The 14419-nt window shown below is 42.2% G+C and overlaps 1 protein-coding gene across 5 annotated transcripts in view; it reads right to left on the bottom strand.

Annotated features, from left to right (window-relative positions):
• The window catches only part of Myo10 (myosin X), a 207136-nt gene that overhangs the window by 74892 nt on the left and 117825 nt on the right, over positions 1-14419 (bottom strand). For all 5 annotated transcript variants that reach the window (XM_027400037.2, XM_027400038.2, XM_027400040.2 and 2 more), the window contains 8 exons: positions 9379-9508; positions 6429-6547; positions 5212-5358; positions 4941-5041; positions 4766-4832; positions 4152-4244; positions 3440-3508; positions 2324-2406 (listed from right to left, as the gene is read on the bottom strand). In XM_027400037.2, the coding sequence (XP_027255838.1) occupies positions 2324-2406; positions 3440-3508; positions 4152-4244; positions 4766-4832; positions 4941-5041; positions 5212-5358; positions 6429-6547; positions 9379-9508 (809 nt within the window). The remainder of the gene's footprint in view (positions 1-2323; positions 2407-3439; positions 3509-4151; positions 4245-4765; positions 4833-4940; positions 5042-5211; positions 5359-6428; positions 6548-9378; positions 9509-14419) is intronic.

Genomic DNA, 14419 nt, shown 5'->3' with positions numbered 1-14419 from the left:
GCCAATCAGTGCTTGGTGCCTGGAGGCAGCCCTAGGAACACCAGACTTCCCCAGAGGAGGGAGGAAATGGAAAGACAATGACTTGGGGTGGGGTCTCACCGGGGAACAGGCCTGTCTGGAGATCCACCTAAACTCCTCTGTGGCCTTTGCTTCCTCATCTGCATAGTGTGAATGGAGCTGCCTCCCAGGATGTCCAGGGAACAGGTTCTAGGACCTCCCACTGAAAGCAAAGCCCCAAATGTTCACTCAAGTCCCTTATTTATGACAGGGCCATGATTGCACGGAACGTACACATCTTTCCATCCACCAAACCAGGTCTAGATTATTTGCAGCAATGACACAACGGACAGTCTCCATTGTAGGTAAAGTGTCATTGTTTAGGGAATAATGGCAAGGACAAAAGTCTGCACTTGTTCAGCACAGCCACAGGCTTTTTTTCTTTTTCTTCTTTCTTTTTTCTTTTTTTGAGACAAGGTTTCTTTGTGTAGCTTTGGCTGTCCTGGAACTCACTATGTCGACCAGGCTGGCCTCAAACTTACAGAGATCCGCCTGCCTCTGCCTCCCAAGAGCTGGGATTAAAGACGTGCGCCACCACTGCCTGGCTGTTTATTCTTTTTAACAAATATTTTCAATCAATAGTTGGTTAACCCCAAGGAGGAACTGACAGACGCAGAGCTGTTGGGTTATGCCCATTTGTAGTGTTGTGAAGGTCCAATCAGACAGGAGTTGGGAGTAACGCAGACAGAGGTTCAAATCCTGCCTCTTCTACTTCCCAGCTGTATCACAAATACAAAATGCTCCATCTCTCTCTCTAAGCCTTGGATGGCTCACTGGGAACAATGGGAGTCATTTTAGAATTTGTTCTCTGATACTAAGGCAAGAATAAAATGAGGAAATGTGATCCAAGGCAAGAAGAGCAGTGTCTGCTGGGTCTTGGCCAGTACTGATCCCAACCCTATTATGCTAGTTAATTTATTAAATTGTTGCCACTACTAATAAAGCAAAAGGCTTCCCCATAACTTGTTATATTGCAAGCACAAAGGATATTATGGACTGTAAAGCTAGGAAGGTTGATGGCTTCACTGTCACCAGGAAAGGCAGAAGAGCCATCCACTACCTATGACTTCAAGGTGGAGACAGCCAAAGATGCCAAACGTGAAGGGCGAGAGCAAAAGGAAACCCCAGCCTGCAGCATCAAATTCACTACCCTTGTTCTAGCACCCCTTAATACTAGGACAGAGACACCCTGTGATCCTGGTCTGCGGCTATTCAGCCTATGAGCTCTTCACTGTGCCCACTTCAAATCCACAGGCAGCTTGCATTTAAATGTTTTAATGCTAACAGCCAAACCCACTTTGACAGGTAACATGCTGTGGCATTTTTCCAGCATCCCTGCATTTCATCTGCAAATAGAAATAGCTGATAATAGCTTAAGTGGTGCCTTTTCACATGCAAGGACAGAAACTTCAAGATCAAACGCTTCAGATATCCCTGGCTCCCTTCACTCTAGTTCATAGCTGGCTAAGTGACAGGATGACCACCTGGTATTTACACTTTGAGAAACAGCATAGCTTTTTAACAATTGTCTACTTCCTTCCTTCAATACTAAAAATTTATTTCTGTATATATTCATGCTAGATGCCCCCAAAGGTTTGGAAAGCCTACAAGAAAGGGCCTTGTCTCAAATCCTTTTCAATAAGTCACTGGACAATAGGGAACTTCCTGGCTTAATAGAGACAAATAGCAAAACTAACCATTAAAGTTTCTATATGTTTTCCTTAACTCTTGATGGTGTGCACTTACAATCCCTGAATGAATGGATACATGTATGTGTAATGTGTTTATGGTGCTGGTTGCATCAACCCTTGCTTAATTTTCTTGACATCTCACAACAACAAGAAACAGGATCCTATGAAACCAGACCTGAAATTAAAACAGCTCAGTGACTGTAGTGGGGAAAGCAGGCCGGACTGGTCAAGATTAGGTTTCTGAGTCAAATGTTCTTGATAGCTAAGCTCAACCTCTGGCTACCAGCTGAGATACTACCCTCAACAACCACTTAACTGCTCCCAGCCTCAGTTTCCTCACCTGTAACAGAAGTGATGAGAGTATCTAACTCATGGGTTTGCTGTTGTTTCTGCCTCATTAAGGGGCAGTCCTCAATACTCTATGACATGCCTTAAGTCATTGATGAGATGTTGGCTGGGGAAGAAGCAAGTGCTTCCACAACAGCAGTCTGTTCTGCATTCACAAATTACAGGCATTTGCACAAATGGTAATATGCTTGCTAATGACTTCCTGGAGGAGACCCCAGCATCCATACCTGCTTTCCCTCAGCAGGTTGAGAAGGTCATCCCTAAAGGTGTCTCTGTTCTTTTCCAGGATGCCTCGGACATCATATAGCACCTTGTTTAAAAACAAAACAAGAGAAAGTGTCACAGTCTCAATGAATTAGTTTCCTTATGATCAACTACTCTTACTCTTTCAGTACAAGACCTCAGTATGGGGCACAGACTAGACTCAAACTCAGGATCCTCCCGAGTACTGAGATCACAGGCAGATGCCACCACACCTACCTAGCAACTTCTGTCAAAGCTAGACTCATGAAAAGCAATCATTTTAACAAAGTTATGCCCAGCTTTTCAAACAACTATTTCTTGTGAGCACCAAGTGGGTAAATATCAATAAGCACCCTATTCATTTGTTTTAATTATTTCTGTTTGATCTAATGCAGCCTCTGCTGACCCCACACTTCCCTCTATTGCCAAGAATGACCTTAAATTTCTGACTGTGGATGAAACTCCCCGAAACACAACAATGTACCTGGCTTAACCGTTCTACACAGGTTAAGTGGAACATTAATGACTGTGGACAGTTTGGGGCCTACTTACAAATCATCGTGGGCTAGCTTGGCCTCTTGAATAGCTATTGTCCTCCTCTGTGTGTGACTTAATGTCCTTGTGACCATCATATGAAATGTTTTGGGATGCATTGACTCAACAGGACACTAGTTCCCACCAGCAGGAATGCTAAGGGTGGCCTCTGAGTAGCTGAGGTCTGGAGCAGAGGCTCTCGGTTTTCTTTGTTCCCATCAATGCATTTAAAGAGAGCTTGATTTATGATTTTCTCTGTTCTGTTACTGTAACATTTCTTGAAAACGTTATCACCGAGGAACACGATGTTTGGGGTAACCTACACCTGTGTTGGCTTCAGAATAAGACTTCCTCTTGCCCCTTTGAGGTGAGAGTTATATTTTGGCATGGCTATCAACTTTAACTTCTGAGCTTCCTGTTTCCCCCACCCTGAGGTTTCAGGTGTGCACCACCATGCCTGGTTTATGTGGTAATGGGCATCAAACTCAGGGTTTTCCATATTCCTAGTAAGTGCGGTGGCAAATGAGCCACAACCCCACCCTCAATAATGTCTTAGGAAGAATTACCTCTCCAGCATAGTGTTTCACTCCAAAATTGTTGATCGCAACACGGGGCTTCACATAAAAGTGGTTATTCTAATGTAAAAAAAAGAAAAGAAAAGAAAAAACAAAAGCCTTATTTTATTCATTGATTTCCTTTGACTTCTTGAAAACTCCACATTTAACACAAGGCAACAACTACAAAACGAGCCATGTACCATCAGAGTTTTGGCATATGGCAAGGGACAGACTCCTAAGCATTGCTCTCAACTGTGTCACGACAATCGGTTAAACATTTCAGGACATAAATTTGGGCACTTTCTGTCCAGCTTTCTTGAAGCTAACTTTTTTCAATATAGTTCTAGTAAATAAGGTATGAGAAAAGCTTCAATTTCAGGGACATAGAACATTAAATGCAGGAGGCACAGTACAGCCAGCAGCACTGGGCACCTCACACATATTCTTTTTTTTTTTAATCCTGTATTTATTTTTATTTTATGAGCATTGAGTGGTGTTTTGCTTGCATGTATGTCTGTATGAGGGTGTCAGAGCCTTTGGGATTGGAGTTACAGACAGTTGTGAACTGCCATGTGGGTCCTGGGAATTGAACCCTTGTCCTCTGGAAGAACAGACAAAGTTCTTAACTACTGAGCCCTCTCTCTAGCCCCCATCACACATATTCATAATGCTAAGATCTGCTGCTCAGACAAAAATGAAAGGCTGGCAAGTTTTGACATACAGCGTGTTGATTGTGTAACTTCTCCAACAAGGTGCTGTCAGTGGCTTGAGGAAAATGGCTCTCTTCGTTGATCAAGGCAAGGAGGCCAAGTTTCTGCAAGAAGGGAGACAAGGGTTGAATGAATTAAGTGTGGAATGTCTGTCTTTCAGACCACTTCAGAGCTCTGACCCAGTCAGTGCTTAATAAAAGAAACACCATTGGAATCTCTAGGGCTGAAAAATACGAATGAAATGTACAAAGAAAATCAGTGAAATTCTAGGTGTCTTCTCAAAGGGGGACTCACCGAAATGTCATGGATAATCTTTTACAACTGGCACATCTACCAGTGACTCTGACTAGGCTCTGCTGTACTTAACGTCTAAGTGAGGCCAGTTCACACACACTGTTGATTCTAAAATACTGAGTTCAATGAGACAATAGCCTGGAAGCAGCCAAGTATTTAAATCCAACCTCGAGGTGCATTCACGTCCATGTTTCCAAATGGTCCATTGTGTTCTAAACATTCACATCTTTGATGTGCAAGTTTGCACAAGTTATTTTGTTCCCATAAATATGAATCAGCCCAGCTGGACACCCTTGGGACTGCAACCATTCATTCTTGAGCTACCCATTACCTTCTCAATCAAGTCTAGGCATTCTCCATTGTCTATCCAGTCAATGTCTTCCCACACCAACCCTTCTCTGGGGGAAGAAAAAAAAGGGCCATGTGAAATCAAGATACATCTTCGTACTAATTTACTTACTGATTTAAAAGAGAAAAGATTTTGAAGGGGAATCTTGTGTGCTTACCTGCTATATTCTAGTTGTTCTAAAGAAAAAATATGTTTGTTGAAGTATTCCTGAAGCTTCTCATTTGCATAGTTGATATTGAACTGCTCAAAGTGGTTAACCTAAGGGTGGGGATACAGTGAGTGAGTTCTTCAGGGTCCTCAAGAGCACACAGAAAAACGACAAAGGGGCAAGAGAGGAGAAAGGTCTGCAGAGAAAGTGCCCCTTTGAGAAATGTGTCGAAGAGCAGCTTCCAAACAGAAGGCCCCCATCCAGGTTTCTGTAGGCGTACCTCGAAGTTTTCAAATCCAAAGATGTCAAGGATGCCGATGGACTTGAAGTCTTCTTTGCCCTTGATCCGGCTGTTGATCTTCTTAATTACCCACTCGAAGCAGCGTGCATAAAGTGCCATGGCCAAGGAGTCTCTGCTATCTACTGCCTGGAGGAGAAAAGACCGTGGTGGCAGAAAGCATAACCGGCTTGTCCCACCCCACTGGAGGACAAAGGGCTCTGGGGAAGGACTTGGTTCTCAGAGCTAAGTGGATCAGTGTCATCCAGGAACACAGGCAGCTAAAGAACGGACAGACCCATTCACCAAGAATACCTATAAACACCTGCCTTCCAAACTCAACTTCACATGTCCATTTACACAAAGGAGTCTGAATCTATATACATGAGGATTAATATATATTTTGTCAGGTTAAAAATATTAAGACCTTATAGTAAAATTATTTTCTTTTCATTTTTTAAATTTTTTACCCATAAAGGTTTTTTGTTATAGGATAACGTTTTTTATTTAGGAAAGATTAAGCCAGATGTGATAAAGCATGTCTCTCAACACAAGGGAGGCAGAGGCAAGCAGAGGCATTCAAAGCCTGCCTGGTCTACATAGGGCACGCCAGGTCTCTACTTTACACACATGAGTGCAAGGCACAAACACAAATAAATAAATCAGTCTAATACAAAAATTTAGAAGGAAGACTAGAAGGGCTAGTCAATGTAAATTGGTGCGAGGCAGTAGCAGAGGCAAAAACAATTACTACTCTGCCTCCGATGTCTTGGAGTGAAGTGAGGATAATAACCCTCGTGGCTTATTTTTACTGGACGCTTATTCTGCAGCAGCTGCTAAATAGTTACACAAAGTACTTGTTATTTTTATCTTCATAAAAGTCCTATGAATTAGAGATAACCATCCTTGACTTACAGAAGAGGGAGCTGAGGCATAGTGAACACATTTCCCAAGAACAGACAACCTTAAGGGGAAGGATCGGGACTCCAGCCTCAGATGGTCTGTATCAGATTGGAGCTCATCAGAACTATGCTGCCCTGTCACTTACAAAACAATTTCATCTGTTTCCCAGACTTGGGTATCCTTTATATTTTACCTGTGAGCCAGTCGTTTAAACGGTTCATAGTGATCACATAACGCAAAGCAAGACATGGACCAGAAACCCCAAGGACGACATCTGAGACAAGTTCCATAGCACTGAGGACAGGGGGCATACATACCTGCTGCACACTGAGAGGCGTGAGGATCTCTTCTCCCCTGAGGAACATGGATCTCTGGGTCAGAGCATCCGTGAGTTGTGTTGGGTCCAGCCCAAGTAACTCCGCAGACCTACCCAAAGCTGAGAATAAAGAAGGAGGCACAGGTGAACCCACAGTCAGTCCCTCAAACACACAAGATCCTGGACCTCAGCTTCTTGGTTGGGTTCAAATCCAACCACACACAGCAACACCAGAAAGCAGAGGATATTCCACGGCTCCTCAGGCAGAGCTGATGGGCACATCTCATTGCTAAGGTAATAACTCCCTTAGTGTTCCCAGGTTAGGAGAGGGGAAGGACCCAGTGCCTGGGCAAAGTGGTCAGTGACCATGAGATGCCAAAGACGTTCGTGACTATTCTCACTGGTGGCACTCAAGTGTGACTGGCTTTGCCACTACCATTCTCTCACCTGCATAAAAATGTTTTTAAGAAGTTACAAGACATAGGGCATCTTACCAAACTGAATTTAAAAGCAGATGCAAGCTGTTGGGGCTGGAGAATGGCTCAGCAGTTAAGAGTCCTTGCTGCTCTTGCAGAGGACCTACGTTTGATTCCCACCACCTACAGTGGGTAGGTCACAACCATTTAGCTGGGAAGAAACCTGCAGTCACACTGGTAACATACAGACCAGCAGGTGAACACATGTAGACATAAATAAAACATATAAAAATTGAAAAGGGACAGAGAATCTATCTTTTATGATGTAGGACATTTTAAGGGAAGTTGCTATGGCTGGCTGGTGGTGGCACACGCCTTTAATCCCAGCACTTAGGAGGCAAAGGCAGGTGGATCTCAATGAGTTCAAGACCAGTCTGGTCTACAAAGTGAGTTCCAGGACAGCCCAAACTGTTACACAGAGAAACCCTGTCTCAAAAAACCAAAAGAAAACAAACAAACAAACAAACAAACAAAAAGTAGCCAAAAGGTAAAATAATGGAACTCTCCTCCCTGACTTTTTTTCTGTTTGGGAAAACACAAATATATTTATTTCAGTATGCTGTCCGTATTGTATTGAGTGAATTAATACATGTGTGATATATGTTATGTTCACATGGGTGCATATGTGTGCACATATGTGCGGAGGCCACGGGCTGACACTGAGTGCCTTTCCCTGTCACTCTCTACCTTATTTTTTGAGATGGGTTTCTCACTGAAGCTGGCCTTGACTGATTTGGCCAGACAGGCTAGTCAAGGAGCTCCAGGGATTCACATGTCTCTTTCCCTCCCAGTACAGGGGTTACAGACACTCTTCCCACCCCCTGCAACTTCTCTAAGAGTAACGGGGATCAGAACCCAGCTCTTCACACTTGCAGAGCAAGCAGTTGACTGAGTCACATTCCCAGCTCAGATGATAAAGAAATGCTTTACATCCCTCAGGGCTCCTTTCTGTTGTTGGGACATAGTCTTGCTAGGTTGCCTCACTTGCTCTGAAGCCTAGGCTGACCAGCAACTCACCATCCTCCTGTATCAACCTCCTGTGTTCTGGCATCAGCCTGTACTACCATACCCAACCCCATCATCATAATTTCTAATGCTGTAGATCTGAACATGTGTTGCCCACATAAACAAAGGCTTTTTAAAGAATATATATGCCAGGTGAAGTGGCATATAATCTCAGCACTTGGGAGGAAGCGGAAGAGGCAGACGGGTTTCTGTGAGTTCAAAGTCAGCCTGGTCTACAAAGAGAGTTCCAGGACAGCTAGGGCTGTTATTCAGAGAAACCCTGTTGAGAGAGAGAGAGAGAGAGAGAGAGAGAGAGAGAGAGAAGAGAGAGAGAGAGAGAGAGAGAGAGAGAGAGAGATATATACCCTATAGATAGATAGATAGATAGATAGATAGATAGATAAATAGATAATTTTTTTCTGTAGAAGTGTTTTGCCTGCCTGTTTATCTGTGTACATTTGCATTACCCGAGGAGGCCAGAAGAGGGCACTGGATCCTCTAGAACGTGAGTTACAGACTGCAGGGACTCTCAAAAAAGCCACCAATCTCTTATCCTTCTCTAACCCTAAACAAAGGCTCTCAGGCTTCTAGGATGTTGAAAGGAACTAGGTGGGGTCAAACACTATTGACCATGGAAAGAGCTCCCAGAGAGACACTTTGATCCCAAACACACCCAGGTTCCAGTTTCTGCAACACCATTTCTTGCTCCCATCAGAAAACTTCTCAAAATACATACATACATACATACATATTTAAAAGTACCTCTACTGGCATTTTATATAGACAATCATCTCTAAGGTACTCTACCAAGAAAAAGTCGTAAGTGCAAAGGATAAATAACAGGAGGAATGCCTCCTGGCAGGGCTGGGCTATGAACCCAGCATTCTGCTTGGCAAACCAATATTCTGATATTCTGTCACTAGGCACCACAGTGGGATAACTCTAAAAACCAAGACAAAGCAGGACACTGCTTGACTAAACACTTGTCCTATGTCAAGGACTTGTTGCTCATGTTTCCACTTACTTGGCCCATTTTCCTTCTTAGAATAAGAACAGATGCCAACCCCTATTCTGGAACGTTCTATAGGCTTTGGCTCTTGCCCTGCCACTTCCTGCCATTTCCTGGCTCAGTGGCAGACATGTGGTTAGCATGGAAGAGTGGGTGAGAACATGGGTTCAGGCCCCAGCACCAAAGAGAGGGGAAATCTGTAGTTCAATCTAGGCACCCAAAACCTTGAGTTCGAGGCCAGCTTGGTCTACAGAGCTAGTTCCAGGACAGCCTCCAAAGCAATACAGAGAAACCCTGCCTCGAAAACCAAAAACAAACAAATAAACAAAAATGGCTTTGGAGGACCATGCATCAAGTTTCTAGGTCTAATCTCTTATGAGGAAAACACTGAAGGGAAGCAGGGGAGGGAGTGGAGGTAGGGGCAGGGGGGTGAGGATGGATAGATAGCTGGTTTGTCTCACCTGTTTTGAAGGAAACCTGAGCCCCTCCAGCAGTGATAAACTCTATGTTGCCCAGATGCAGTATCCCAGCCAGCAACCTCAAAACCTCCCGAACTTCTTCCTTGCTGAACTGCATGACTTCCATTGCCATCTAGAAGAAAACAAAAAACTGTTCATGACTAAGCTACATTATTAGGTATGGTTCTAAAGACAAGAAAAACAAACAAAACAAAAACCATGATGGATAACCACTGATTTCAACAATGCTGTACACTAAGAAAAATAAAAAAGAGGCAGAAATGAAGAATGCTGAGAATCCAACCAATACAGGACCACACATCTGTGATACAGACAGCCTCTTGCTTCCCTTACTAAACAAATTCCTAGGAATTACTGCCATCACAAAGTGAACAAGACACTTCTCTCTTCTAACACAAAAGCACAATGAACACTGTTTTTTTTTGTTTGTTTTGTTTTGTTTTGTTTTTTACATAAACTGCAGGCAGGGGGCTATGCCAAAAGGGAGAGCAAAGAAACGTGGGTAAGAAATGAATAATCGTTTCTCAGTCTCGAGACTTTAAAAAAAAAGTTAAGAACCAAGTCAGAAACAAGCAAATTGATTACAAAGTACCCATGCTGTGCAAAACTGAACTTTGCTCTTTTCTTTCTATGAATTTGCAGATTATTTTCTAGGCCAAAAGCCATCATGGAGGTGCATGCCTGTAATCCCAGAATTGGGGAGGCAGGAGAAGGGCAATTACTACAAATTACAGGCTAGCCTGGGTCAAGTAGCAGGACATCATCTCAAAAATCAAAAGAAAATAATGTGTTTTTGTTTTGTTTTGTTTCTCCCCTACCCTCTCAGCCAGTTTCACAAAGGTCACAGAAAGGAACATCTTCACTGAGTCATGTTAGGGGATTTTCAATCACACTGTGAGTTTGCTTTTGTGTTAATTAAATAAAATTAACCTTGGGTCAGGAGGCTGCATTAGCAACCAGTTGACAGAAAAATAATCATAGAGTACCAAAGGGCATCCTGGAGAGATAGAGAGGCACAGGAAGTAGTAGGGTAGGGTTTGGAGTGGCACAGCCTTTTCTGATTGGTGAATTGGAAGCACAAGGCTTTCGAAGATCCCAGCAAGGAGAGAACATTTCCTAATTGCGACCTAGCCGCTCTGAGGTAGCAGTTTTCACCCCAGCCTTTGAATTTCGAATCTTATTTATAAATAGAATGATAGAGATATAGTTACAGCTACCTTGAGCAGCAGCAACAGAGCCTCTGCCTGCCAGAACACTGCTAGGGAAGTAGGTTGGTAACTACTGAGTTGCAATCGCTGGCTGAAATAGCAGTAGATTAAGGCACAGTCACTGTGCTGGAGTTAAAACAACAGAACCACCTACCTACCTTGGCTCTAAAGCACTAAAAGTAAGTGAGATTTAAAAGTATATGTGAACAATAGCAGGTGGTTCCTATTAGGTGAAAAAGTACCAACACAGTTCACAAAACAAAATTATCGGGGACTGCAGAGACAGCTCAGTGGGTGAAGCGCCTGCCATGCAAACGTTGAGCCTGTCATGCAAGCACTGCATCTGCATTCAGATTCCTAGAACCCATATAAAAGCTGGATGTAGTAAAGCAATCTGCAGGTCCAGGGTGTTGGGGTGATGACAAAGGAGAATAAAGAGAATCCCTTGAACATCATGAGCCAGCAAGAGATCATCTCAAACAAGGGGTAAGTCATCGACTGACACAAGATGTTTTCTGAGCAATACGTGTGCACCATGACAGTTATGAGGCTGCACCTCATGCAAGAGTAGCATATGAAAATACAGAATGGGACAGAGTTAATATGTTCACTGTACTAATGAATTTTTAATTTCTTTCTTATCAAGTCTAACTCTAAACAGTTAAGTTAGACTTTGGTGACAGTGGCAATTGAATTAATCACAGGGAAATGTAACAACAGCTCCAGCAATTATCACCAGCATGGGCATGTGCCTTAAGAATCCAAGCAATAACCTCTATTTACTGTCTCTTGCTGTCCTTTTTATAATTGGATACCTGTGCAGGGGATCATTTCAAAAACACTTCTGTAATTCTCCTCATTTTGAAAACTTCACCTTGCTTCAGCATCCTTAGATATGAAGTTGACATATTCCCTTTGCAGTGCCATTCTAGTATAACCTCATTATGTTCCCAGTGTCTCTTCTACTCCTTGTTTTGCTGTTGTTGTTTTTTGAGAGAAGCCTGGCTTTGACCTCACTACGTAGGGAAGGATGGCCTTGAGTTTCTAATCCTCTCACCTCAGTGTCTTCATGGAAATTTAGGCAAGAACCACCACACATGGTTTACTGGGATGGAACCTGGGGCTGTGTACATGCTAGCAAAGACCACCAAATCAGCAACATTCCTAATCCTTTACCTGTTCTCTGGGTCAACAACCCCCAAGTTTTCCAAGATTGGAAGAAGAAGAATCAATTGTGTGATTCATGCAGAATAAATTTGCAGATACATAAATGTGGCCACACACCACTCAAAACCCCTGGGTCCATGCTGGAAGGTTTCTGATGTCTGGAAATCTTAGTGGTGGTCCACAACCAAGGATGATGTAAACTCAGTATTTGTGAAGAGAACAAACAGACCATCATGCATCAAAGTCTCTCACTACTTCACACACATTTCGTCAGCCACCATTCTGGTAGGCCAGATGGAGGCAGTAAAATAAATTAGTTGTTACTTCTTACTTGAAATAGCTTTTCATCTCAGTTAAAAGATTTGTGGCCAAATTTTGAAAGCTATATTAAAACTGGCTATGACACTGGCATACATTTGTAGCCTGTGGTCCATGGAAAAGCATGTGTCCTTCCTAATAATAATCATATAACCATTGAAAAGATAACATGTTCATTATGAAAACACAACACTCAGAGAATGCCATAGGATAAAATAAAATCGTAAAACAGTATCATGTAAAGTAACACTTTTGGGACATATTTTTGTTTCAATATTTTTTCTCTACTTATAATTGCTATATGTATATGATAAATAAGGGGAGGGATTCTATATATGTGTAATGCACAGTGCTGCCTCCCACCCTCCTTGTTTCTTATATAAGAAGCAAATTTTTCAATATTTCCAAAAGTTACACTTAGACATATAGACATATGTTTCACTTGCTACAAGGGGGTCTCATCTATGGTTATAATAGATTATCTTAAATGTTCCCAGTTAGTTTGAGAAGAGGAAAATCTTGCTGTTTCCAGGAAGGGTTATTTTTCCTCCTTCTCCATCCAAGTTGCACCTTTTTTTTTTTTTTTTAAACCCTCACTTAGAACTTCTAGAATAAAATGAAATGGCTAAATAATAATAGCAAAATGTCACATTTATGATCTTAGTAAAGATCAGCTAATTTTTCATTAATACTTCTAGTGAGCCTTTACTAACAAGCAGCTATAAATTGAACATTTACAGATCTACAAGGGTATCCGTGAAGAGACTGTGCAACTAGAATACATTAGTCAAGAACATTATGCTGATTTCATATATAAATTTCCCTGCCTTTTTACATGAAATATCATTTTGTCATAAGACCAAATTTCCTATGCCAACACTTGTTATTTAAATGTAACAGTAAAGCTTCAACGCAGGGATTATGAGAGACAAGCTCCTTAAAATTGACTTGGAGCCAAAACTGTTTTGTGTGAGGAATGATGCCCCAAGAGGAAGAGAGGGGAACAGCATCCAAGGTCTTCCTAAGCAATTCACCCTGGTGGCCACAGCTCTCTGGGATTGAGCAAACCTGCAGGAAGATAATCTAGCAGACTAGATAGTTGCCTATCTCCACCCACCCCACCCAGACTCATCAGGATAAGGATGAGTGCTAATCTACAGATTCAATGCAATCCCCAACACAATTCTTCACTGACCTTGAAAGAACAATTCTCAACTTTATATGGAGAAATAAAAGACCTAGGATAGCCAAAACAACCCTGTACAATAGAGGAACCTCTGGAGGCATCACCATCCCTGACTTCAAGCTCTATTACAGAGCTATAGTCCTGAAAAAAGCTTGGTATTGGCACAGAAATATACAGGTAGGCCAATGGAATAGAGTTGAAAACCCTGATATTAAGCCACATACCTACAAACACCTGATTTTTGACAAACAATCCAAATATATATGCTGGAACAAAGAGAACATCTTCAACAAATGGTGTTGGTATAACTGGATGCAAACATGTAGAAGACTACAGATAGACCCAAGCCTTTAGCCCTGCACAAAACTTAAGTCAAAATGGATCAAAGACCTCAACATAAACCCAGCCACACTGAACCTATTAGAAGATAAAGTGGGAAATACCCTTGAATTAACTGGTAAAGGAGACCGCTTCCTGAACATTACACCAGTAGCACAGACACTGAGATCAACAATTAATAAATGGGATCTCCTGAAACTGAGAAGCTTCTGTAAGGCAAAGGACACAGTCAGCAAAACAAAATGGCAGCCCACAGACTGGGAAAAAGATATTCACCAACCCCACATCTGACAGTGACAGAGGGCTGATCTCCAAAATATACAAAGAACTCAAGAAGCTAGTCTCCAAAACACCAAACAATCCAATTAAAAAGTAGGGTACAGAACTAAATAGACAATTCTCAATAGAGGAATCTAAAATGGCTGAAAGACACATAAGAAAGTATTCAACATCCTTAGCCATCAGGGAAATGCAAATCAAAACAACTCTGAGATACCATCTTACTCCTGTCAGAATGGCTAAAATCAAAAACACCAATGACAGTTTATGCTGGAGAGGATGTGGAGAAAGAGGAACACTCCTCCACTGCTGGTGGGAGTGCCAACTTGTACAGCCACTGTGGAAATCAGTATGGCGACTCCTCAAGAAAATGGGAATCAGTCTACCACAAGATCCAGCAATTCCATTCCTAGGCATATACTCAAAAGAAGCACATTCATACAACAAAGACATCTGTTCAGTGATGTTTATAGCAGCACTATTTGTAATAGCCAGAAACTGGAAGCAACCTAGATGCCCCTCAATG

The sequence above is a fragment of the Cricetulus griseus genome, chromosome 2 (assembly GCF_003668045.3).
Source record: "Cricetulus griseus strain 17A/GY chromosome 2, alternate assembly CriGri-PICRH-1.0, whole genome shotgun sequence".
In the NCBI taxonomy this organism is placed as follows: Eukaryota; Metazoa; Chordata; class Mammalia; order Rodentia; family Cricetidae; genus Cricetulus; species Cricetulus griseus.
This window is presented reverse-complemented; position numbering and strand designations above follow the sequence as displayed.